The sequence below is a fragment of the Lissotriton helveticus genome, chromosome 4_1, assembly GCF_964261635.1.
Source record: "Lissotriton helveticus chromosome 4_1, aLisHel1.1, whole genome shotgun sequence".
Classification (NCBI taxonomy): Eukaryota; Metazoa; Chordata; class Amphibia; order Caudata; family Salamandridae; genus Lissotriton; species Lissotriton helveticus.
The window spans coordinates 296299113-296326843 of record NC_136063.1 but is presented as its reverse complement, the minus strand read 5'-3'; the positions used below and the strand labels follow the sequence as shown (position 1 = coordinate 296326843).

The 27731-nt window shown below is 48.5% G+C and overlaps 1 protein-coding gene across 2 annotated transcripts in view; it reads right to left on the bottom strand.

The window, feature by feature from the left end:
- The window catches only part of ATAD2 (ATPase family AAA domain containing 2), a 558187-nt gene that overhangs the window by 336159 nt on the left and 194297 nt on the right, over positions 1 to 27731 (bottom strand). For both annotated transcript variants that reach the window (XM_078686807.1, XM_078686808.1), the window contains exon 16: positions 24045 to 24356. In XM_078686807.1, the coding sequence (XP_078542933.1) occupies positions 24045 to 24356 (312 nt within the window). The remainder of the gene's footprint in view (positions 1 to 24044; positions 24357 to 27731) is intronic.

Below are 27731 nucleotides of genomic sequence, written 5' to 3'. Positions count from 1 at the left end.
TATACTCTTAAGTGCATTATAATCCTCGCGGTTATGTGCCAACTCTGGTATCGCTTTATCAAAACATGTCGAGTAAGGTGTCATACGAATTGGAATACTAACCCCTCGCCAATTCTGGCGACGGGGTTAGCATTCCACCCTTCTAGAGGGACACGACATGCCTGTAACCTATAACCCGGTTAAAAGTCAGACAGAGCCTTAGCATCCACAAAATGGATGCTGCCACCGAGACACAAGTCTGCCCTCCTGCTGCTGGGAGTCCTCCCAGAGCAGGAGATAAGGACAAAGGGTTTCCTGCCAGGGGCGGTGCCAGCACCGTCCCAGACAGGGTTTTGTGTATTGTAGGTAGGCAGGGCTTTAGAGGAAGGTGACTGCACGTGGCACCCCGGTGCTCACTGTGCATAGGCTGGCTGGAACCAGTTCCAGGGTCACTCCAGACCCTGTGCTGGGGAAAAGCCCGCCAAGGAAGTGGGTGTAACCACCCCCCTCCTGGTCCCACCCATAGGGCAGGACCTAGTCGCGTGCCAGCCCCTTTTTCCCAGATAAAGGTAGAGACTGGCCCCCTTCCAAATCAGATCATCTTTGGAATCAAGATACCACTTTCCACGAAAGGACTTCACGATTTCTTCCTCAAGATTCTCCCTTGTGGCTAAGGAGTAGTCACCCTGCATCCGCAGGCACCATCTAAGAACACTGCGGTCCGCTGCACGTCCTTCCTCCGGAATCCGACTGCCCAGCTCGACGAGACCCGGCTTCCCTGGCACCTCTGACCTCTACCCACCTCTACAGCCCAGCTGAGAACCGTGGGTGCGACGAGACCTCGAGGGACCGGCCATCGCCAAGACTGCACGACTTCTGCACAGCAAGCCCACCGAGTAATTTCCTGGTGAGTGCTTTGGGGTCCGAGAAGCCCCCACCCTGAGCAGCTCCAGCACCGAAGAGCAGCCCCCCAGCATCTCCACGATCTGCGTGGGGCCCTTCTGCTTTTTACTGCTCACCGCGTTGTTTGGCTACTAGCCCGCTGGCTTGTGGCCTTCCTGACGACGCCCGACGACATTTCTGCTGCTGGTCTGGTTGCTCCAGACTGGCCCTTGCTCCCTTCCAGAAGAGGAGCACCCCGGACCCTCCTGGTCCACTCAAGACGCCATTTTGAGTCCACCGCGTGGGCTTGAATTAGCCAAGGCTTGTTGCCCAATCCTGGGTAACTTCGACGCCAACGACTTCATCCTCCGTGGGACAGCTCGCACCTCCATCCTGGTCGCCGACAACGCCTCCTGGTCCGAGAGACTGCAGAGCCCAGCAGCGCCCACTCACCTGACTGCGGTGACTTCGCCCGGTGCCATCCTGGTGCCCACTTAATCACTGGCTAGTGATTCAAGAACTTGGTCCCCTCTGCTTTCAGGTTTCTTCTTCCTTGATCCAGGCTTGGATCCATCGAACTTTCCTTCACTGGTCGCCTGCCAGCAACTTCTTCCTTCCAGGCTCCCGGTCCGGCAACGAGATCCCCGACGTCTTTTCAGACCTATGCAGCTGCAGCCCCTGGGCTAGGTAACTTCGGCACTCCGGTGTCCCAGCATAGCCTCACTATCCAAGGGTCAGGATCCACTGTCATTTTCTTCCTACCAGGTCGGGTTCGCCCGTGAACACTAACTTTGCCTTTACTAGCCTCCATATACTTTGTCCCGCATCCCGCGTGAGAGTGCACACTCTGCACCCGAGTCCCCTGGGCCTCCTAGTAGTAATCTAACGATTCCCTAGTCCAGTCCTAGCGATTCCAAAGCCTATTAGAACTGTTACTTACCTGCTAGTAATTCGCATTCCACTTTTAGTGTATATGGTTTTTCGTGCCCCTCGGGCATTTGTGTAACGTGCTAACTTAAAAGTATTTTCGTAAGAGTTTTGTTGTGTGCCTAGCACCCTGTCCTCATAAAGAGTACAGGGTTGTTGTGATTCTAATAAATACATTGTTTATTTTCATAACACTTGTGTGGTGTCCTTTCACTGGGTGTTCAAGGGGTAATGTGATGGTAAAACAGCTGGCTTAACACGCCCTCTAGAGTCTTAGCCTTAGACTGCTCGTATCCATGCTACTAGGATAGCTGGTCTATAAGGTTGACTTACAACCAATCATCAATAAGGGTTGTTTGGACTGATATATAGTGATCACTAGAATAGTGAGCACTGCACATCAGGCCAACTTCTCACATTGGTGAGCAGCGGTTGGGATTTGAGCTTGCTGTTGTTTTACCACACATGCCCTAAGAATATCTTGTGAAAGATCACATAAGTACTAAAGGTACATATAACTTAGCTTAGAATACTCTGAGTTCTACTGAACCAGCTGTTGTAGCTCCTAGGGCCTAGCACACCCTAAACTACAACTCTAGCAAGGGATCAGTAGGCAAACATATAGTGTAGGTAAGTGCACCACTTACACCTCACTAGAAAAGCAGGTCGACTCAGGGGGACTCTACTGAGACTCCCCTGGTCAGTGTTGACCCTCCACAGGTCACTTCAAGATATGCAGCTCTCAATTTTCAGGAGATGAGGCAACTCTGTGTCTCCAGGAAACTGAAGCAGGGGTCTAACCCCACCCTTCCCTTTCTGATAGGTCTCTTAGAGACATATGATGCCAGAAAGCTCTCTCAGTTACATGAGAGCATGCCAGCCTTAGAGGGAACCTCTGGGGATCCAGACCTCCCCAACACTGATTCAGCAGTTGAGGAGGAGGATGAGGAGGTACTCTCTGGGGATGAGGTAGACAAGGGTCTTGAGGTAGTCAGAAGGCTAACTAGGACCAACTTAGACTTACTTGGGCTAGGATCTGGGGGCCCCCCAGTACTAACCCGAAGTGGGCCTAACCTTGGAGTTAGGAGAGATAGATCTCTTTCTAGGGACTCCAATAGATCTCTGCACTCTAATGCCTCTTCTCAGGGGAGAAGGAATCCTCCACAGAGGAGATTTACTTCCCCTCAGAGAAAGGAGCATGAGGCTAGGATGAGACAAGCTGAACTGAGGATTGAAAGGGAAGAAATTGCCCTGGCCAAAGGGAAGCTTGCCCTGGCAAGAGAGCAGCAGATGAGTGGGCTAGCTCCCACTGGTGGCAGCAATCTCCCAAGAGATAGAGAGAAGGGTTTAGATACTAAACACCTGACTAAAATAGTGCCCCCCTTTAAGCAAGGGGATGACATCCAGAAATGGATGGCTGCTCTGGAGAGGGCCTGCACTGTGCAGAACATTCCCCAGAGTCAGTGGGCAGCTATACTGTGGCTCTCCTTTGATGGTAAAGGTAGAGATAAGCTCCTCACTACAAGGGTGGAGGATGCTAACAATTACCAGGTCCTGAAGAATACACTGGTTGATGGGTTTGGTTTAACCACTGAGCAGTACAGGTTGCTGTTCAGAGACACCCAGAAAACTCAGTCTCAGGACTGGTCTGATTTTGTGGATTGTGCCACTAAGGCTTTGGAGGGCTGGTTGCTGGGTAGCAAGGTTACAGATTACACAGGATTGTATAATCTAATGATGAGAGAACAAATTTTAAACAATTGTCAGAACCAGTTGCTGCACCAGCACCTTGTTGATTCAGATCTGACCTCTACCCAAGAATTGGGAAAGAAGGCAGACAAATGGGTCAGGACAAGGATCAAGCAGAACCAGAACCAGAACCAGGGTGGTCAGAAGAAAGCAGACCAGAAGGGTAATGTTAAGAATGAGCAAAATGACCAGAAGTCTTCCCCAGGTCCCCAACAAACCAAAGAGGGTGGGGGTCAGGCTTCCCAGAAGAAGAAGACTCAAGAAGGCCAGTCAAAAAGGTGGTGCCAGTACTGCAAAAGTAAATCTCACTGGTTTAGTGAGTGCACCAAAAGAGGAGGAGGACAAACTCCTACCACTACAGCTCCTAAAGCAACTGCACCCCCTAGTACAGTCAGTAGTGGTAGTGTCACTCCCAAGGCATTAGTTGGGTTAACCTTGGGTACTGAGGGGTCTGACAACTTAGTTGGCACACTCACTCAGGCTGTCCTTGTCTGTACAGGGGATATGGATATGTCCCCTGAAATAAGTCCCAATACTTTGGGCAAATACAGGCAGACACCTTTGATTAATGGCAAAATGGCTCAGGCCTATAGGGACACTTGTGCCAGTGTCACCATGGTGACACCTAACTTTGTGGACCCTGGACAGATCATGCCAGGTACTGATTTCCTGGTGACCAATGCCAGCAATGTCACTACTAGTCATAGTGTGGCAATTGTAGCTTTCTCCTGGGGTGGAGTGAAGGGACAAAAGAAAGTTGTAGTCAGTTCAGACCTCCCAGTTGATTGTTTGTTGGGCAATGATTTGGAGTCATCACAATGGTCAGAAGTGGAGCAGAGGACTCACATGGAGATGTTAGGCTTGCCAGCACATGTGCTTGCTGTGACTAGGTCACAGGCCAGAAGATGCCCCACTGAACAGGTGCTGGATCCTGAAATTATGGACCAGACACCTCCCAAGAAGAAGAGCAGTAAGGGTAAGGCTTTGCCTTCCCCCTTGCCCCAGGTTGAGGATCAAGTCTCTGAGGAGGCTGATCTAGAAGAGCTGAGGGAAACTGAGCCTAAAGAGCTTGAACTTGATCAAGTTGAGTTTCTGGGCTCAGGGGGACCCTCCAGAGCAGACCTGGGGAAGGAACAGTTGAGCTGCCCTTCCCTTGAACCCCTCAGACAGCAGGCTGCTGCTGAGGCTGCAGGGAATGCCACAGGTGCCCACAGGGTATACTGGGAAGATGGACTCCTGTACTCTGAGTCAAGAGACCCCAAGCCTGGTGCAACCAGGAGGCTGGTCATCCCCTTGTCTCTGAGAGGTTTCCTTCTCACCTTGGCCCATGAGATTCCCCTTGCAGGTCATTTAGGTCAGACAAAGACTTGGGACAGGCTTGTCTCACACTTTCACTGGCCCCATATGAATGAGAATACCAAGGAGTTTTGTCGCTCATGTGTCACTTGCCAAGCCAGTGGTAAGTCAGGTGGCACAACAAAGGCCCCCCTCATACCACTACCTGTGGTGGGGGTTCCCTTTGAAAGAGTGGGGATTGACATTGTTGGTCCAATGGAACCCCAGACAGCATCAGGACACAAGTTTATACTGGTGGTGGTGGACCATGCCACCAGGTATCCTGAGGCTATTCCCCTTAGGACCACTACAGCCCCTGTAGTGGCAAGAGCCCTAGTTGGAGTGTTCTCCAGAGTGGGTTTCCCTAAGGAGGTCGTTTCTGACAGAGGTACAAACTTCATGTCAGGATATCTGACTGCCATGTGGAAAGAGTGTGGTGTGAACTACAAGTTCACCACACCCTATCATCCACAATGCAATGGGCTTGTTGAGAGATTCAACAGGACCCTGAAAGGGATGATTCATGGACTACCTGAACCTCTTAGGAGAAGATGGGATGTCCTGATCCCCTGCCTCTTGTTTGCTTACAGAGAGGTCCCACAGAAGGGGGTTGGCTACAGCCCTTTTGAGCTTCTGTATGGGCATCCTGTAAGGGGACCCCTGTGTTTGGTGAAGGAAGGATGGGAGAGACCTCTCAAAAAGCCTGCAACCAACATAGTGGACTATGTACTTGGTCTCCGCTCCAGGATGGCTGAGTATATGGAAAAGGCATCTAAAAACCTTGAGGCCAGCCAGGAACTTCAAAAAGCTTGGCATGACCAAAAGGCTGTACTGACTGTGTACCAGCCAGGACAGAAGGTGTGGGTGCTGGAGCCAGTGGCCCCAGCAGCTCTGAAAGACAAATGGTCTGGGCCCCACACCATCATTGAGCAAAAGGGAGAGGTTACCTACTTGGTGGACCTTGGAACTCCCAGGAGCCCTCTCAGAGTGCTCCATGTTAACAGGCTCAAGGCATATGTTGACAGGAAGGACATGAGCTTGCTCATGGCCACAGATGAGGGACAGGAGGAAGAGAGTGACCCCCTCCCAGACCTGCTCACTCAGAATCCTGATGATGGGTCAGTTGATGGTGTTGTCTTTTGTGGCAGCCTCACTGAACATCAGCAACAGGATTGCAGGCAAGTTCTGCAATCCTTTCGACATATGTTCTCTCTGACACCCAGCCAAACTGATTGGTGTACCCATGATGTTGACACTGGAGACAGTCTGCCTGTCAAGAGTAAAATCTACAGGCAGCCTGATCATGTTAGAGACTGCATCAAAACTGAAGTGCAGAAAATGTTGGAACTGGGAGTCATTGAGCCCTCTGATAGCCCTTGGGCTAGCCCAGTAGTTCTAGTGCCAAAGCCTCACACCCAGGGTGGTAAGAGAGAGATGAGGTTTTGCGTAGACTACAGAGGCCTCAATGCAGTCACTAAGACTGATGCCCACCCAATACCAAGAGCAGATGAGCTTATAGATAGATTGGCTTCTGCCAACTTCTTAAGCACATTTGATTTGACAGCTGGGTATTGGCAAATCAGGTTAGCTGAGGAAGCCAAACCTAAGACAGCATTTTCTACCCCTGGAGGGCATTATCAATTTGTGGTAATGCCCTTTGGACTGAAAAATGCACCTGCCACCTTCCAAAGGTTGGTGAATCAAGTCCTCACTGGGCTGGATGACTTCTGTGCAGCTTATCTTGACGATATTGCTGTCTTTAGCTCCACCTGGGAGGATCACCTGGTCCACCTGAGGAAAGTGTTAGAGGCCCTGCAAAAGGCAGGCCTCACTATCAAGGCCACCAAGTGCCAGATAGGGCAGTCACAGGTTGTATACCTGGGCCACCTTGTAGGTGGAGGCCAGGTTCAGCCACTGGAGAATAAGATACAGGCCATCAAGGACTGGACTCCTCCAATCACCCAGACTCAGGTTCGAGCTTTCTTGGGCCTGACTGGGTACTATAGGAAGTTTGTCAGAAATTATGGGTCCATAGTGACCCCCCTTAATGACCTGACAAGCAAAAAGATGCCAAAGAAAGTTCAGTGGACAGCAAGCTGTCAGAAAGCATTCAATGACCTAAAGCAGGCCATGTGCACAGCACCTATCCTCAAGAGTCCAGATTACTCCAAGCCATTCATTGTCCAAACAGATGCTTCTGAGTTGGGTGTGGGAGCTGTTCTGTCTCAACTGAATTTTGATGGTAATGATCAGCCTATTGCTTTCATTAGTAGAAGGTTGACACCCAGAGAGAAAAATTGGTCAGCCATTGAGAGGGAGGCCTTTGCTGTGGTCTGGGCCCTGAAGAAGCTGAGGGCCTACTTGTTTGGCACTCACTTCACCATTCAGACAGACCATAAGCCCCTCTTGTGGCTAAATCAGATGAAGGGTGAAAACCCCAAACTGCTTAGGTGGTCCATTTCCCTACAGGGGATGGATTTTACAGTGGAGCATAGACCTGGGACTGATCACAGCAATGCTGATGGGCTCTCCAGGTATTTCCACTTAGAGCAAGAAGACTCACCTGGTCAAGGTTAGTTTATTGTCCCAAAGTTTGGGGGGGGGTCATGTAGGAGAGTAGGGTCTGCAATCCTATGATCACCCAGATTTTTGCTTTTTGCTGCACTGGTTTACGACTTTCCCTGGCTGTGGGCCTGCTAATCAGACCCACAGCCTAGCTGTTCTCTCTATCCAAATTGTACTCAGGTACTGAATTGGCACTGGGCCCTCTCCAAGTCCCTGTACCCAGGGCTGAGGTACCCAGAAGTCTCCCAGGGGCTGAAGCATGTATTATGCCACCCCTGGATTGACTAACTAAAACTGACACAACTGGCTGCACGACAGCTGGGGCAAGGTGGTGTACTCACCCTTTGCTTTAGATATAGTATACCTATATCTAACCCTAAAATGGACACACAGATCTCCTATCAGTCACTCCTATGGCAGGCCTTAACAATCCTGAAGGCAGAGTGCTTGGAATCGTGTGAGATGGTGCTCTGGCAAGAGCTGAGCCTGTCTGCGGCTTTCGGGATCTATCCCTTAGCCGTTTCCATGATATCGCATACCATATACTCTTAAGTGCATTATAATCCTCGCGGTTATGTGCCAACTCTGGTATCGCTTTATCAAAACATGTCGAGTAAGGTGTCATACGAATTGGAATACTAACCCCTCGCCAATTCTGGCGACGGGGTTAGCATTCCACCCTTCTAGAGGGACACGACATGCCTGTAACCTATAACCCGGTTAAAAGTCAGACAGAGCCTTAGCATCCACAAAATGGATGCTGCCACCGAGACACAAGTCTGCCCTCCTGCTGCTGGGAGTCCTCCCAGAGCAGGAGATAAGGACAAAGGGTTTCCTGCCAGGGGCGGTGCCAGCACCGTCCCAGACAGGGTTTTGTGTATTGTAGGTAGGCAGGGCTTTAGAGGAAGGTGACTGCACGTGGCACCCCGGTGCTCACTGTGCATAGGCTGGCTGGAACCAGTTCCAGGGTCACTCCAGACCCTGTGCTGGGGAAAAGCCCGCCAAGGAAGTGGGTGTAACCACCCCCCTCCTGGTCCCACCCATAGGGCAGGACCTAGTCGCGTGCCAGCCCCTTTTTCCCAGATAAAGGTAGAGACTGGCCCCCTTCCAAATCAGATCATCTTTGGAATCAAGATACCACTTTCCACGAAAGGACTTCACGATTTCTTCCTCAAGATTCTCCCTTGTGGCTAAGGAGTAGTCACCCTGCATCCGCAGGCACCATCTAAGAACACTGCGGTCCGCTGCACGTCCTTCCTCCGGAATCCGACTGCCCAGCTCGACGAGACCCGGCTTCCCTGGCACCTCTGACCTCTACCCACCTCTACAGCCCAGCTGAGAACCGTGGGTGCGACGAGACCTCGAGGGACCGGCCATCGCCAAGACTGCACGACTTCTGCACAGCAAGCCCACCGAGTAATTTCCTGGTGAGTGCTTTGGGGTCCGAGAAGCCCCCACCCTGAGCAGCTCCAGCACCGAAGAGCAGCCCCCCAGCATCTCCACGATCTGCGTGGGGCCCTTCTGCTTTTTACTGCTCACCGCGTTGTTTGGCTACTAGCCCGCTGGCTTGTGGCCTTCCTGACGACGCCCGACGACATTTCTGCTGCTGGTCTGGTTGCTCCAGACTGGCCCTTGCTCCCTTCCAGAAGAGGAGCACCCCGGACCCTCCTGGTCCACTCAAGACGCCATTTTGAGTCCACCGCGTGGGCTTGAATTAGCCAAGGCTTGTTGCCCAATCCTGGGTAACTTCGACGCCAACGACTTCATCCTCCGTGGGACAGCTCGCACCTCCATCCTGGTCGCCGACAACGCCTCCTGGTCCGAGAGACTGCAGAGCCCAGCAGCGCCCACTCACCTGACTGCGGTGACTTCGCCCGGTGCCATCCTGGTGCCCACTTAATCACTGGCTAGTGATTCAAGAACTTGGTCCCCTCTGCTTTCAGGTTTCTTCTTCCTTGATCCAGGCTTGGATCCATCGAACTTTCCTTCACTGGTCGCCTGCCAGCAACTTCTTCCTTCCAGGCTCCCGGTCCGGCAACGAGATCCCCGACGTCTTTTCAGACCTATGCAGCTGCAGCCCCTGGGCTAGGTAACTTCGGCACTCCGGTGTCCCAGCATAGCCTCACTATCCAAGGGTCAGGATCCACTGTCATTTTCTTCCTACCAGGTCGGGTTCGCCCGTGAACACTAACTTTGCCTTTACTAGCCTCCATATACTTTGTCCCGCATCCCGCGTGAGAGTGCACACTCTGCACCCGAGTCCCCTGGGCCTCCTAGTAGTAATCTAACGATTCCCTAGTCCAGTCCTAGCGATTCCAAAGCCTATTAGAACTGTTACTTACCTGCTAGTAATTCGCATTCCACTTTTAGTGTATATGGTTTTTCGTGCCCCTCGGGCATTTGTGTAACGTGCTAACTTAAAAGTATTTTCGTAAGAGTTTTGTTGTGTGCCTAGCACCCTGTCCTCATAAAGAGTACAGGGTTGTTGTGATTCTAATAAATACATTGTTTATTTTCATAACACTTGTGTGGTGTCCTTTCACTGGGTGTTCAAGGGGTAATGTGATGGTAAAACAGCTGGCTTAACACGCCCTCTAGAGTCTTAGCCTTAGACTGCTCGTATCCATGCTACTAGGATAGCTGGTCTATAAGGTTGACTTACAACCAATCATCAATAAGGGTTGTTTGGACTGATATATAGTGATCACTAGAATAGTGAGCACTGCACATCAGGCCAACTTCTCACAGAGCTTCAGAGTGACACTGAAGGAACAAAAGAGATGCAGAACATTAAAGCGGTTTCTACACAAAATCAAGAGAAGCATCTGAATGCAGGAATTCTAGAACAGTGTGGACTCTTGCATTAGCAACTACTAGAAATACCAGTCTTGTTGCAATTACCTGCTGGAGAGAAGAACATGAAAACAGACACTAGTACATTTTGCAAGTAGACTATTTCTCAATTGAGTTTATCAGTTATCATATGCAGCTTTAGGGCAGTCAAGAGTTTGTCACCTAAGGGATCTGCCTCCATCTCTTCTGAAAGTCATTTGCGTTCTTTAAAAAAGGTTTTTCAAATCTATACCCCTGAAGCATTTTGCTTTTATTTGTTGCATTCGTATGGCAGAGTCATCCTGAATAATGCTTCAAAGAGGGACAAGCAATGAAGAGCAGTTGAATGAAAGAAGTCTAACAAGGCTGCTCTGGAGCACTGACACTATAAAAAGCTAGCTACTACTCTTTCAGCTCAAAGTTCGCAAACTAACAGTTAAACTGCGTTTACAAATATGCACTGACCAACAAATCGAACAACAGTTCAAATATCTGTTAATCTATTCAATAACAATAATTTTTAGAATAAATAGCTTAACTTGCATCTATGGTTTTAGGGACAGGAACTATTCCTCAGTTCCATATGCAGCCATGTCAAAGGAAGAGTAAGAAAAGAAGTTATTTATCTGTATTTGCAGTTATACAGTATTAGTACCTTTCATAGATTCACATACTTGAATTCCCCGCAGTGAGAGTCCCACTGTATCATAAAAAAGCAGTATGTAAAAGTATCATGGGCAGGGATGTGTAATTCCTATAGCCCGAAGCCCAGGACATTGTTTGGGGTCAAGGGCAACAAGTTTTCATGTGTATTTTGTCCTTGGGACAAGTAGGCCCAACCCCCTGCAGCGCACACCATTTGGCTGCCAGTTTGCAGTACCACATAATGGACCAGGTAAGGGCACAGTCTGCAGTTAAGGTAATATTTTTGACCATATGCTAATGCTGTTCAAACTTGTATTCATGGTGCATTAATTGAAAGCCTTTATTATTAGGGTGAGCGCTCTAATTAATGTTGTAAGCTCTGACTGTATTACTGGCAGTGGTTCCAGTATTAAAATGTGTACACACTTTTTCAAAGTTCAGCAATATGAGGCTACTATAATGCTCCCAGAATGCTTTCTGATTTGATGCAAATATCTGCAGAAGCTTGAAAGCAAGATTGACGATTCTTTGCTTTCAAAATAAAATGTTCATATAAAATGAAAGGAGAATTTTTTTTTCGCTAAACCACTAAAATATTTTGGTACAATTTCTTTGCAGAATAATTTAGTAACTTGTTGATGCATGCTAGTATTTCCCAAAAATATTCATAATGGAAAATCAGTGTACCTTTTACGAACAACTAGGTTAGTGGTAATTTACTAGGTGTTGGCGCCACAGAGGAATGTACACTTTTCCTAGTTCTAGGTAACTGATTTTATAAAACTCAATACGGTGCAACAAGGAGAAGAGAACCACTTTTCTTCTTATAGTTAGGCAAGGGCCACAAGATGCTTGGTACTCCTTAGCACACGTTTTGTATCAAAGTACATAAATATACATGTGTTTCCACCATACATTAGTCATGCATTCAAAATAATTGTCATTCCTTTTGTTCAGGGTTGTTGTTGAAGTTTTATTTCTGGAGACGTCACAGCCGACACGTGTTTCGTCGTTCTAGGGAATGTAACCCACGACTTTTTCGAGGCTATTCTCCACAAAATCGTTCTTTATTTTTTGAGGTGATATTTCCAACCCTCAAAGGGGTTCTTATGGGGAGGTTGCATGCATATAGATTAGTAGATCCGTGTTGAAACCGGAGTGTCGGCTGTGACGTCTCCAGAAATAAAACTTCAACAACCCTGAACAAAAGGAATGACAATTATTTTGAATGCATGACTAATGTATGGTGGAAACACATGTATATTTATGTACTTTGATACAAAACGTGTGCTAAGGAGTACCAAGGAAAATCAGTGTAACCAGTTTCAACAAGTTTATGAGAAACAAAAATAAACAAGCATTTGCAAAACCAGTAGGTCTGAAATTGGTGGTCAGCTTTTTAGTTTTGTCAATGCGTGACTTGTTTTGGCATGGTTTTTGTAAAACATTATTGGTGTGGGAGCTGCCGGGCACTCACCATTATAACAAACATTGGCAAAAGTCGTTTTTGGTCTCAAAAAGGACACAGTCACAGTAGTTACTGGCACTGAACAAAACTACTTTGTATGCAGATATGCTCCTTGTGAAAAAGCAGAATGCTGTCACTCACAGTGAAGTCAGACGATACAGTGAGACACAGTATTTGAATAAACTCAAACAGTCACGGTCAACGCCAGACCAAATTAGGGGCCCAATTATTGAAGAAAGTCTCAAAAGTGCACCCCCGTTATACATGCCCTTGAATTAAGTGCAGCTATATGGCTTTCGTGAATTCCCAAGAATTTACAGAAGTAGGACAAGCAATAGTACACCTAGAAAATATTTGTGCACTGCATTTTAGCATGAGCAAAAGTTGCATATATAGATTTGCTCATGCAAAAATCAGAGTGTTTGCATGTTTACTTTCCCTCCGACCACTTTTTTCCCCAACTCTGGAAGAAGGTTTACGTCTGCGTTTGTCAGGAGTAAATTGCCAACATTTCTCAGTATGGTAATAGGTTAGAAAAGAGTTGCTGAAAACCCTTAAAACATGCTAGTAGGTTTGGACAGACTCAAAAGGGCATTCTAACCCTGGAACTATTGCTTACCACTTAATTTTAGCCCTAGTAAGTAGATCTGCAGAAAGGTGGCAACATAAGGGGATTGCAAGTATTCAAACACTACTATGGTATGAGCCCTGGCATAATCAGAGAGGCTATATCAGTGTTCTTATATAATGAGATTACTACCATAATGTATCGCCACAGTACATGGCAGCAAAGGGATAGTGGATTTTGTAACAGGACAAGTAGATTTATGAAGTAACCTGCCACATGGCCAAGTAGATGTTTTATTAAATTCCACACCCCTGCATAGGCTATAATGGCCCTAGGCCATCAGTTTAATAGCCCATCTATGTCCTTTTTATAAAAGGACCAAAGTTTAAACTATAACCACTCAGCTATTAGCACCCTTTAGAACGCTCCCAAGAGAGGTGAAACCGCTCAGATTTTCCAGCACAAGTGTAAGTAATATCCCAACCCTAAGAGGAGCCTCTCCGTGTAGGAGGGTGGGTCGCACGTGAATCTATCAAAGATACCAATAATGAATAACAGCAGTTACAGGCAAGTAACTTATTTTCAAATCCAGTATTGGGGTATCCTTCATAGATTTACATGCTTGAATCAGAGTAGCAAGCAGTATCAGGATAAATGTAATTACCCTTAGTGGATGGTGGGTTTGTTCCGAAGACAGCTTATGGATTAATAAATATGATGTTCATGTAGATTTGCGTAATAATGCCAAAACTAATTTTTTTTAAATATTGAAGGTTTTTTATAAATAGCTGAATACCAGCAAAAACAAATGTGTATATGTTTTTATGTAAAAATGTGTTATTATTTTTAAACTTTTGAAATAAATGAATGAAACTTTTAAAAAAACAAATTGTGTATACAATGTTTTCATGATACTCTTGGGTCCGACACATACTTAGTTGTAAATTTGGTAACCCGTGCAATATTGTAATCCTTCCCATTGATGTAAACGTCCCTTAAGGGATTCTAACACCGCCAACGATTTATCAAACTCAGGAGAAGGAGTTCTGTTTTCATAAGAAGGTGGGTAACGCGCACAGTCATAGATGGAGGTGTCAAAGATAGTCAGAGGGATGGAGTAATCTTCTTTAGAAGTAAACGTGGAAAGGACCGTCAGCGAAGGGACCACCATAGACTGGTCAGACGTCGACTGGATCATTGACCAGGTCAATGGCTCAGTCGCTGAAAGTTTTGCAGTCAGTGGTCTCGTAGCTTACGTTAGCGTGGCAGAGATGTTAGAGGATGGGAGAATTCTCATAAACGAGATGGGAGCACCAATGGCTACTGTCAACATAGTTGGTCCAGTCGACTGTCGAGTACAAGAGGCTGGTAGTTGTCAACAACCGTGGCATCAACGTGGATTAGGATGCCATTCACAGGGACTTCTGAGAGGATCTATGCTTGACTAGATCTGACGATGAGGCAGAAGAACTTTTTTTCTCCTTGACAGGAGTCGATTGCAAAAATAAGGTTGGCTCTGAGGAGACTTTTCTGTGTTTCTCCTTTTTTTTCAGAGAGTCTTTAGCCTGTTGGGAGATCTTCAATTTCTCAGACGTACCCTCCTGGGATCTGGCTCTTTTGTGAGACCTGGAAGATGCATCACGGTCTTAGTCTGAAGAGGTTTTCTGGGACTTCGTTTTCTGAAGCCACAAGAGTAGACTGCCCTCTATCCCTTAACGTCTTAGATGAAAAAGTGCGACAGGTTTTGGACTGTTATATCTCATGTTGAGGATGGAGACCGTAGATACAGTCTCTATGCGGGTCATCCACATGAACCCTTTTCCTCCTAAATGTCTTGCAGGGACAGAAAAGGTCTTTCTTGTTCGACATAGTATATTTAAGGTTAAAAAGCTGTTTGAGAAGAAAAAAACTGAGCAGAGCTGAGGGAGACTCCCTTTACACACGACACGCGGTAAAAATCTGAGTGACTCAGCTGCTCTTGTGAGTGTTCTAAAGGGTGCTAACAGCAGACTGGTTATAGTTTAAATTTTAGGCCTTTTTTAAAAAAAAGACAGGTGTGAAAAGGACAAGTTACTTACCTTCAGTAACGCTTTTTCTGGTGGATACAGTATCTGCCTGTGGATTCCTCACCTTGTGAATATCCCCCTGCGTCAGCAACATTCGGAAATTCTTTTGTAGCTTCGTGTCGACGTGGACGACGTCATAGAAGCACGTCATAGAAGCACGTCATCGCTGACGTCACTGACTCCATAATAGGCCCACATCGGCATGATGACATCAGTTCCGCCCTTTTTTCCGTGCCTTCGAGGCACACGGATGGAACAATAGCAAATATACACACCAAGTACATAGTACCAAATAATCAAAACAACACACAGTGTGTAGTCCATGCAGGAAAAGCAATTATAACACATTTCCTTTGACAATAAAATATTAACATTACAGAAAATCAGGTATAGAAGAGTGGACAACGAGGAGGAGGGTGGGTCAGTGAGGAATCCACAGGCAGATACTGTATCCACCAGAAAAAGCGTTACCGAAGGTAAGTAACTTGTTCTTCTGATGGATACATCTGCCAGAGGATTCTTCACCTTGTGAATAGAGCCCCACAGCAGTCCCCACTCCCGGAGGTGGGTGTCCACTCCCCTATACCAGAAAATCCTGGAGGACAGAATGCGCAAAGTGGCCGTCCCTCCTCATTTCGGAATCCAAGCAGTAATGCTTCGCGAACGTGTGGAGGGAAGCCCAAGTCGCCGCTCTACAAATGTCCTCTACAGGCACACCCCTAGACAGAGCAGATGTAGCAGACCTTGCTCTAGTAGAATGTGCTCTTAAACCTTCAGGAGGTTCCTTACCCGCCAGATAGTAGCATATCTTGATGCACAAGACAATCCATCTTGACAGCGTGCGCTTGTGCACCGCCTTGCCTCTTCTGGCACCAACGAAGCCCACAAATTGCTTATCCACTCTGAACTCTGGTCCAGGTAGAAGCTCACCGCCCTCTTAGGGTCCAGGCGATGAAGTCTCTCCTCCTCCTTGGAAGGATGAGGGGGAGGATAAAAGGTAGGTAGGGTAATGGACTGTCCCAGATGGAAAGGAGTTACCACCTTAGGCAGACAAGCAGCCCTGGTCCCGAGTACCATTCGTTCCGCATGAATGGTCAAGAAAGGGGCTTCGAACCAAGAGCTTGAAGCTCACTTACCCTCCTTGCCGAGGTAATCGCAATCAGGAAGACCGTTTTAAAAGACAACAGTCTCAAGGGTCACTTATGCAAAGGCTCAAAAGGCGAACCCATTAAAAAAGTAAGCACAAGGTTCAAGTCCCATTGAGGCACAATAAAGGGAGTAGAAGGATATTTATTCGGGAGACCCTTTAAAAAACTCAAGACCACAGGAAATTTAAATAAGGATGGCTGATCCGGCAGAGAGAACAGCCGACAAAGTCGAAAGATAACCCTTAACCGTAGCCACAGCAAAACCCTGCTGCGCCAAAGAGTGCAAATTGAAGAATATCAGACAATTTAGTCTTCAAAGGGTCAATGGACTTCTCCCCACACCAAGAAACAAACAGTCCATCTATAAGAATAAATAGATTTGCTGGAATCACGCCTGGCCGATAAAATGACTTGCACCATATCATGTAAGAGAAAAGGAATTCAGGTTGCCCCGTTCAATCTCAAGGCATGAAGGTGTAAGGTCTGGAGGTGGGAGGTGTAGGACCTGCCCCTCCATCTGAGAGAGGAGATCTTCCCTTAGAGGGAGACGGAGCAGCATGCACAAGGAGAGGTGGAGAAGATCTGTGTACCACACCCTTCTTGGCCAATCCGGGCGATCAATATAACTTGGGCCTGGTCTTGGCGAATCTTCCTCAGAACCCGAGGAATCAGGGGTATGGGAGGAAACGCGTAAAGGAGTTGAGAGTCCCAACTCAACTGAAACGCATCTCCCAGAGCTCTTTGCATCAGAAACTGGAGACTGCAGAATGACGGGCAGTGAGCATTCTCGTGAGTAGCAAACAGGTCCACCAGAGGAGTCCCCCGCATCCGAAAGACTTGACGAACCACCTCCGGGTGAAGCCTCCACTCGTAGTCGGCTGAGAACTGCCAACTGAGTCTGCACGCCCGTTCAGAACCCCGGCCAGATGATTTGCCATCAGACAAATCTGATGATCCTGAACCCAGGACCATAGAAGCAGAGCCTTTTTGCAGAGGCAATGCGACCCTACTCCTCCCTGCTTGTTTACATACCACATCGCGGTCGTGTTGTCCGTCAGGAATTGCACCGACTGACAGTGAAGGGAAGGAAGGAAGGCCTTGAGTACCAAATGTATTGCCCGTAACTCTAGAAGGTTGATGTGAAGCAACCTTTCCTCTGGAGACCAAAGACCCTTGATCTCCAGATCCCCCAGATGAGCACCCCACCCTAAAGTGGATGCATCCGTTATCACTGTGGCCACCAAGGGAGGTAGCTGAAAAGGCTTTCCTTGAGACAGATTGCCTTCCACCAAGACAGATGCTATGGAGCTCCTCACTGACTCCCTGAGATCTCCGTTGTGTTGATACCACTGCCTGCGGAGGCACCACTGGAGCGCCCTCATATGCCAGCGTGCATGGTTGACCAACAGAATGCAAGAAGCCATCAGACAGAGCAGACAAAAGGACCTTCAGGGCTGGAACGACCGCTCCATTGTGAAATAAAGGAATCATTTCCTGTATGTCACGAATTCGTTGTGGAGGAGGAAATGCCCGACATACAGTTGTATCCAGTACCGCACCTATGAACAGGTTGCGCTGGGAGGGCACCAGGTGATATTTGGATAAATTTATCGAAAAACCCAACCTTTACAACAGAATTGTAACCTGCAGATGATGGAGCAACTTCTCTGGAGATTCCGCTTTGATCAGCCAATCGTCCAAATAAGGGAATACCAGTATCCCAGACTTTGAGATGTGTCGCCACCACAGCCATCACCTTGGTGAAGACTCGAGGCGCAGTAGTAACACCACACGGAAGGACCGCAAACTGGTAATGTTGCGAACCCACCGTGTAACGGAGATACTTCCTGTGCGACTTCAGAATGGGGACATGGAAATAAGCATCCTGTAAGTCGATCGACACCATTCAGTCTTCTTCCAACAGCGCTTGAAGAACCTGTGCAAGGATGAGCATCTTGAACTTCTCCTGCTTCAGGTAAAGGTTCAAGATCCTGAGATCCAGGATTGGACGAAGTCTGCCATCCTTCTTGGGGATCAGGAAATACCGGGAGTAGCATCCCTGACCCCTTTCCTGCTCCGGAACCACCTCTATCGCACCTTTTCTTAACATTGCAGGAGCAGCAGGTGGTCCTCCGTGCAAAACCCTTGGCAAGGAGGGTAATGTGGGGGAAATTCCCGAAAGGTAAGAGCATACCCATTCTCTAAGAGATTGAGAACCCAAAGGTCTGATGTAACATACCCAATCCCGTAGAAAATAGGTAAGCCGGCCCCCCAGAGGACCCGCATGATCCGGAATGGCGGATCTAGGGCTGCTTTGCTGTTGTAGGAGGGGAGTGGGTAGAGAAAGAGGAAGAGGAGGATGCCGGACGTCCCAGTGGACGAGCTCTTTGTCTGCCCCTGTAGGATTTATACAACAGATTTTGTTGTGGCTGCTGTTGTGACTGCTTGTAGGGACGAAAATAAGATCTTTCAAAGCCCCTATACCATTTGCTCACAGATCCTCTAGTTTGCAAACCCAAGACCTGGCTCTTGTCCTGCTGTCTTTGAACCTCTCCAAAGCAGCATCAGCCTTTTTACCAAAAAGGCCTGAGCCATCAAAGGGCCAATCCATTAAAGCAGCCTGAACATCTGCAGAGCACTCGGAAGTCTTCAACCAGGAAGCTCTTCTGGTGGCAATCGAAGACCCCATGACCCTAGCCACTGAATCCGCTGTGTCCATTCCGCTCTGTATGACCTGCCGAGCAGCAGCCTGAGTGTCAGCAAGGACCTCATTTAAAAAAAAAAATAGTCCTCTTCAGGAACTTTAGGGGTCAATTGCTTTACAGTATCCATCAAGGCATGGATATAACGACCCAGGAGGCAAGTGGCATTCGTAGATTTGAGGGCCATACTTGCTGATGAAAACTTTCTTCGCAGATTGGTCCTGCTTTTTTTAATCACCAGGAACCTGGGGAAAAACACCTGTAGATCTTTTAGAGCAGGCTGCCTGTACCATTAAACTCTCAGGGAAAGGATGAGAGGACAAAAAGTCTGGGTCCCCAGGAGCCACTCTATAACGCCTTGCAACAGCCTTAGAAACCGCAGGAGTAGTAAGAGGCCTACTCCACACCTCCAGGATAGGATCCGTTAAAGCATCAGTAAAAGGAAGCATAGGTTCCACCACAGATAAGGGAGAATGGAGGACTTCAGTCAAAATGTTTGATTTATACTCCGCAGTGGGCAGAGTCAAATTCAGCAGATCCGCTGCCTTCTTGATAACCACATGGTAGGGAGCCACATCTTAAAAGGGACATCCGACACAGAGGCTAAATACCAATCGGGGGACAGTTCCAGTCATCTTGCCTCCCTTAAATCATCAAAATAATCCTCCGATTCTTGAAGCTCACCTTCAACCTCAGCTTCCCTATATCTCTGCTCCTCCAAGAGGCGCTGGGCTTCATGCCTCGACCTCTCCTTCCAGAGGGACGTCGTCGGATCCGGAATCGACTCCAAAGGAGCCGGCGTCAAACACGGAGCCGGAGCCAGCGTCGAACTCTGAGTCGGAAGACCATGCCAAAGCTCTTGAGGTCGATCCGGAGCCGGTGACACAGGAAACTGAGTCGATGACTTCGGCGGCACAGAGAGATGCCAAGGAGGTGTCGGCGCCGGCATAAACGGCACTGCACAAGCTTGGGGAACTCCCAAATTGTATACCAACGGACCCATGGGACCAGCCGGTGCTCCAGAGCAGTACATGGCTCTCGCATAAACACCATACATGGCATTTAAGAACTAATCTAAGTCCTGGACCCGGAAAAGGAGGATACGAACCCACCGGCTGCTCTCGAGGAGGCTGCACCGGAATAGACTCCTCTTGTTCCTCGGGTTTGTGAGCCGGAGTCATCGGAGACTGAGCCTGAGAGGGATTAGACACCTGAGCCGGTGAATGCTCCGGCGACTCCAAGGGCAAGGCCTCACCTTCCGGATCCGGTACCGGAGAAGGAGATACCACATCCTTTCAATGCAGTCTACCAGGCGACTTCGCTCTCGAATCGGACTCCTTTCCTGAATGGTGCCTTGATCCATGCTTCCTCTTATGTTTTTTTCGTAGATCTGGAAGCATGCCCCAATGACTATTTCAAAGTCGACCTCGACTGCCTCGAACGCGACCTCGAACTCGAACTCTTCTTGGTCACTTTACACCTTTTAATTGGGCAACCCGGAGCTTCGCCTCACGTTCACGAAGAGCTTTTGGATTCATCTTCCTACAGGAATGTCAACCCTGGACGTCGTGATCCGAACTCAGGCACCATATACAGTCATCATGCGGGTCTGTGATTGACATCTTCCCGCATTCACCGCTCGGCTTGAAACCAGTCTTAGACGACATCACGACAGGAGTCAAAAACACTGGAAAAGACACAGAAAACCACAATAGTAACAAAGTTACTATCAATGCTACAGAGGATCCCTCGAAAACCGTTAGCGCCGACGAAACAGAAAAAAGGGAACTGATGTCATCACGCCGACGTGGGCCTATTATGGAGTCTGTGACGTCAGAGGAGCCGCGTGCGATGCCATGCTTCTATGACGTCGTCCACGTTGGCGCGAAGCTACAAAAGAATTTACTAATGTTGCAGACGCAGGGGGATATTCACAAGGTGAGGAATCCACTGGCAGATGTATCCATCAGAAAGTGACATCTTACTGAAAGGTTGCCCCCACTTTTTGCTGAACTGCTCATGTGCTCCGAGTGTGCCCTGGGCTCCTGCTAAGCAGGTACCCAGGGGCCTATGTTCTTTCTCTAAAACTGCATTGAAGCATAAACCCCATTGGCATCTCTAGCCACAGGTTAGCCCCTGGTAAATGGTACCACAGGTACCCAGGGCACTGTGACCAGAGAAGGCCTCTAAGGGCTGCAGCACTTATTGCGCCACCCATAGAGGTCCTGTACCTTCACACCACACACTGCCTTTGCAGGCTGCGTGTTTTGGTGCAGAACCAAGTGAAGAGTCGATATGGCACACATCCTTGTGTACCATGCCTACAACCCACTGCCCCGGCATAGGTCAGTCACCCCTCTAACTGGGTGCACTATACCAGTGGTGAGGGTACAGGTGCATGAGCCCTGTCCCCCTATAGAGTCTAAATCCATTCTTAGACATTGTAAGTGCAGTGCTGCCATTAAGAGTATATGGTGCTGGGAGTTTGCCATTACAAACTCCACAGCACCATAATGGCTAAACTGAAAACTGAGAAGTTTGGTATCAAACTGCTCAGCACATTAAACCCAATCCCCTGTGTGGGATTGAATGAAAAATGCACACAGAGGGCCCCCTGAGAACTAAACTACCACTAGTGTCCAGGCTGAGTGCCTGCTTTCAGCTGCCACCACCAGACATATTTCTGGACGCATGGGTCGAGAGCCTGCTGCTCTCTGGGGCCTGAAACAATGCACATCCTGGAAAGAGGTGCCAAGCCTCTTTCCACAGGATGGGCAGGGTTCATGAAGGGGAAGCTTCAAAGGCTTGGCGATTTGTGAGCTTCCCCAGGCCACTTGCTGAAAGCAGCAACTGGTCCACACTGGTTCTGACCCCCACTGTAGGCAGGAGAACCAGCAGGAAATACAAGTGAGGTAGAGAAGTGTGCCCTCCTCTACCAACTCCACCACTCAGGTGGGGGAGGCAAGGTGAAGCATAACTCAGTCTCCACCATCTTGCAGATGGGTGGGGGGGACTCAGCAGGCCAGGGACAGGCTCATGCCCCCTCCCACTGGAGGGTGGAATAATAAAGAGTGTACCCACCCCAGGTAAGGGACCCATTGGTCCTTAACTTTTACCTACCTGTAACACCCCTAAATTTAGTATTTAGGGGCACCCCTGAACCTTGCTTCCTCAGACAAGAACCTGCAACAAGAAAAGAAGGACAGAACAGCCGTGCAGCAGCTAACAAGAGGAAGATGCCCACTGACTTGGCCCCAGCCCTACCGGCCTGTCTCCACCTCAAACCTGCTCCTGCGAAATCCTGGTGTGCCCTGCAGCCAGCAACCTCGAAAACCCCAGAGGACCTGCCTGCCTTCAACCACAAAGACTTTCTCCGGTAGACACTGGATTTGTTCATCTGCAACCTCTGGCTCCAGCCGGACACCGCAAATCTGCACCCGCCATCCACGGCCCGAGCTGGAGTGGGCGAACACCACGAGGAGGTCCTCCAAACCATCCTGACCCGGGATCCGGCGACCCCTTACCTGCCTCAAGCCGTCGTCTACAGCCTAAATCCGGAAGGGCCCCCCAACCGCAACCAGGAGCTGGTAAGACGACCCGTCTCCAAGAGGCACCCCTGCACCAGTCGCCCCACGACCTTGGGTGGCCAAACAGACTGTGCCTAACTAACCCCCAACTTCCAAACTTAACTCTCGAAGTGGTGGTCGGACCCAGAAAACCTTCGTTAAAGCCTGCAGTGCCTCTGCAAACTGGAGGCTTCCCATTGCAAACAGGGCACTCGACGTCAAAACAGCACCCTGGACCCGGCCGTCCTAGTGCAGAGGAGGGTGCATCTTTGGTGCTACTTTGTTTCCCCATTTGCCCGAGCTAAAGTCCAGGAGCTTTGCTCCCACAACCAAGTGGCCTGCTCGTCAGCAGCCAGCAACCGGCGGCCACCTATCCCCCGTTGGATAACATTGGGCCTCAGCACTCTGCACCCGGCCGCCCCAGTGCCACTGAGGGTGTAACAAGAGTGCATCCTTAACCCTGGGGGAACCTCAAGTGTACCCCCAGAACCTCAACTCTCACTACCACATACTTACCTTAAAAACAATAACACTATTTTACTCCATAGGATAACACTGACTGTTTTTCTTGGAAACGTTTCTAAGTGTGGAGTATGAAAACCTAAAGAAATTCTTTAAAATTGTACTGTTTAACAAAACGTTTTTACATACCTGTTTACAGTAAATGTCCCAGAGTAATATCTAGTTATACTACTCTGTGTAAGAAAAGTAATCTAAAAAGTAACTTACCTGGCATTTTACTGGAAAGCCCATTCAAGTCTATGTACTGTATTTACAAAGTATTGCATTTCTCTGCAAACATACTGCAAGTCAAAACAAAGTGCATATGCAATTACAATTCAAACTGTTCACAAACTGCATTACTACTGTAAAGTATGTATTGCTTACCTGTGCCAGGCTTGCTTGGTTCTATAAAATAAAATAACTTAAAATATTTGTATACAAAAACAATTGGCCTGAAGTTCAGTCTTGGAGTGTGTGAATTAATTTGCTGACTGAGTGTGTACAACAAATCCTTAACACAGTCCTCTGATACTGCCTTACTGCTCGACCATACTACCGGAAATAGAGAGTGAGGTGCTATCTAACTATCTCTGCCTACCTTTGGGGTTCTACTGGACTCTGCACGCTACACCTCACTTTGGTATAGTATATATAGAGCCAGCTTCCTACCAAAGGCTATTAAACCAACAGCCTAGAGCCATTATAGCCTATGATACTTTTATCATACTGCTTGATTATGGTACCGTGGGACTCCCACTTCGACAACTGAGAATGAGTCGAGCATGTGAATCTATGAAAGATACTCCAATACAGGGGATAACAATACCAGTTGCAATGTTCTTTAACATGAAATAGGAGGATAAACATTGGGTTGCAGGACTCTATCATAGCTGAACTTGTGTGGTTCACTATGAGCAGCAATTAGTCTTCCTAACCTGTATTAGGAAGGACTTAAAAGAATGGCTTATGGTAACTTGTTTAGGGGATAAAATGCCAGACAAGTTAGTCTTGCAAGTACAACAATAGGTGCTTCATTAATGGGTGCTTAAGTTTAACCACACATTACTTAGCAACAATGTATATAAATAGAATTGAGATAAATCCATACCAGACTGTGCCAGCTTCATGCCTAGCTCTGCATGTGGAAAAACCCTTTGTAATGCTCCTAGAATGAGGTCCAGTGTGTTCTGAAGCAGAGGTTTGATAATGGGAGATAACGCCAGGCCGGGTGAAACTACAGCTCTTTGAGATGCTGGGACAATCTTCTGCATGGCTGTCACAAAGTCTTTAGCGGTAATAGTAATAGAAGAAATGTCAAGCTGCAACTTGTCACTCGTCGTATAAATCTGCGGATAACGACGTCGTAAAGCACATATAGCTGCCTCAGCACACACAGACTTTATGTCTGCACCGCAGTAACCTGAGTGAAGGAGAGGTGAGAAAAATGAAATAGTGATAATTCTTTAATGATTTATACAATCAGTAATATACCATCTTATTAATTAACTTAGTAGTTCCAAGAGCAATCTCCTTTTACAGGAGTTACACATAAATATAAAGATGTGTGATAGCAGCAAGCATTGAAGCTGGAAAAAAATTACCATACAAGATTTCAAATTTGAATGAATTAGTTAGTTTTTACAAATTCCTGCTAAAAGATCGTTCTTAGGTCACACACCAAGTAAGGATAAGTTACTTACCTGTAATACTAGTTCTCTTCCAGGGGTATCCTCAAAGTCATAAGCACTGAATATTCCCGCCCATGTGCGGGGACCCCGGAAATAATAAAAAACTATATGGAAACTATATATATATATATATATATATATATATATATATATATATATATATATATATATATATATATATATATATATATATATATATATATATATATATAGTTTCCATATAATTTTTTATATATATATACATACATCATTTTTTCCTATATCAATGCAGCCCCAAATGGAGGCTAAACAATTTGGGTGCATATATAAAACACTTGCATTTGCCAATATATAAAAGACACATGAGGGTAATTAGCACTTAAACTCATTTAATGAGTAAACAACTCATAACGGGTAAAAATTGCACATACAGGACATTGTTAGCCTACAGGCTGCATTGCAAACCAATAGCAAGAAAAATGAAAGCATTGTCAACAAAAAACTGGTATCGTGCCTTTAAGGCAGCCATGTCCCCTAGCTTCCCATCATGCCTCAGAGGTGACAGTTGGGTCAGTTCTTTGCATAACCCTGTAGATCAGGGCCCAAAGATACGGCAGTAGAGGCTTGGCCGAGCTTGCCTGCGGTTTAAGGACCTCAGTGAGGTGGTTAGTCCTCACGGCCGCGACGGGGAGCTCAAGATGTAGGGCCTTGGGCGCACGCGTCAACACCACACTATAAGCAGCCCCCTCCTACGTAGCCACGGTGGGAGGGGGAGACAAAACCAGTGTCCGGCGAGGTGTCCAGACCACTGGCTTCCCCTAGCTCTCCTGACCAGTCTTGGTAAGACTGACAATCCCGTGCCAGAGGGTCTTCAGACACCTCCCAATCTCCCTCACCACCCATCTCCTGATACTCAGAACCAAAGGATGGGGCCGGGTCATAGAAGTAGAAATCTCCCATCGGTGTCGGATACGGCGCCGGACCCGAATCTAGGGAGGGATCGGGGACGGCGCCAACACCCTAAGGGCCGGCGCCGGCGAGGTCAACCGGCGACGACCCTGATCTGGAACCGGATCCTGCGGCACCGGGACCGAAGCACCCGACCCGCAGGGACTCCCAGTCGGGACCGCAGAGCCCGAAGGCGCCGCGGAGCCCTCGGAGGAGTGAGCGACCTCATGGCCGAGAGGAAGGCCTCGATCTCCTCCGGCGTCGCGTGCCGCCCAGGGACTGTCGGGAATGGAGCATGCCGCGACGCCCATGGCTCCGGCGGAGCCGCGTGGGCGGTGTCGCCCGAAATCCCGGCCGCGTCGCGTGAGCGTCGGGGGGAGTCGGAAGAGCGATGAAATCTCTTCGACTTCTTATGCTTACCCGAGGAGCGTGAAGACCGTGGACGACTCCCGGAGCCATGGTGGCTCCGACCCCGCGACCAGTCCCTCGACCTCCTCGCGGACCGGGACATCGAGCGCCTAGCCTTGGACGTCGGGCTCGACAGTCGGAACAAACCTTGTCGTCGTGGTCAAGGCCCAGGCAATGAAGACACAGGCGATGGGGGTCGGTGACCAACATCAGTCAGTCGCAGTCGGCGCAGGGTTTGAACCCGGGCATCCCTACCGGCACCGGAGTCGTACAGACTTCGAAATAGATAAAAAATGATCGAAAAAGTTTAGTCCAAAATTGACTAAGGGTATCACTTTTTCCGGATCAGCGCTTGCTGGCGCGGAAAAAAGAAGAACTGACGTCAGCACGTGGAGGCGGCGTCTAAGTACTCAGACGACGTCATCACAGCGCCCACGACGGACGCGGAGCCGCAGACGACCCCTACCGACGCGCATGGGTACTGCTACTCAAACATTTCCAGATCCAGTTTGACGCCTGGGGATATTCTAAGGTAAGGAATCTAATACTAACCCGTTTCTTTCAGATACGTTAAGTTGCACAAAATACAGTTAGGCCCTAGGGGCGAAGCAAACCATATACTAAGAAAGTGGTATAAGTACCACGTCACGAGAAAAGGAAAGGCCTAGGGCCTAGAGAATCGCTGGGGCTACACTATCTGACCCTTAGGTTAGGAGTAGGAGGCCCACAGGCGACGCGTGCAGTGTCTTTACACACACGCGAGAGTCAATGTTAAGTCAATGGGAACATAGAGTTTAAAAAAAGAAGGATTTAGGACACTTCCGGTCTAGCTAGAAGGAAACAACTAAAAACCTAGACACTTAGATAGTCAATACCCTTAAGAGCACCGAAGTACTCGCGTTACCTCACCCACAGGAAGCGGGTGCATAGGTGTGAAGATGTGTCGGGTTTCGCTGTTGAAGTCTATGGAGCCTGTGAAGAAAGATGCTGCAGGCGACCAGGAGGAAGATGTCCGGGTGGATCCAAGGGTGGCTCGAGGATGAAGAAGACCTGAAAGCAGAGGGGACAGAGTCTGGGTCACTAGCCAGTGACCGGGTGGAACCAGAAAGGAACCAGACGACGTCGAGGAGCAATCAGGTGCTGTCGTGAAGCTGGTCTCTTCAGCCACGCGGACCAGGAGGCGTCGAGGACGACCAGATGCTGGAGAGGAGCTGTCCCACAAAGGTTCTCGCAGATGGAGGGGTCGACTGCCGGATTGGAGTCAACAAGCCTTGCCAAAGGCAACCCACACAGGATTCAAAGAAGGTTTCTGATGCAGACCAGCAAGGTCTGAGGTGCCTCACCTTTGCAGGGAGGCAAGGGCCAGTCTGGAGCAACCAGACCAGCGAGTTGGTTCAAAAGAATTGTCGTCACAGAGGCTACTAGCCAACGGGCCAGCAAACGAACAACGCGACGAGCAGAACACAAGCAGAAAGGCCCCATGCAGAACTTGGGAGTGTGGAGGGCTGATCTTCGGTGCAGGTGGAGCTCGGATTCGGGGCTTCTCAATCTCCAGTGCACAGCTTCGAGGATTCCTCAGGAGCTGCACAGTTAGCAAGTCGTGGACTTTTCAAGATGGCCGGTCCCACGTGTCTCGTCGGCCTCCACGGATCTCAGCTATGCTGCAGGCGTGAAGAGAGGGTCAGAGAGGTCTGGAAGTCTGGGTCTTGTCAGGCTCTGTGCTCGGGTTCCGGCAGGAAACATCGACAAAGCAAGCCGTTGATTTGCTGGAA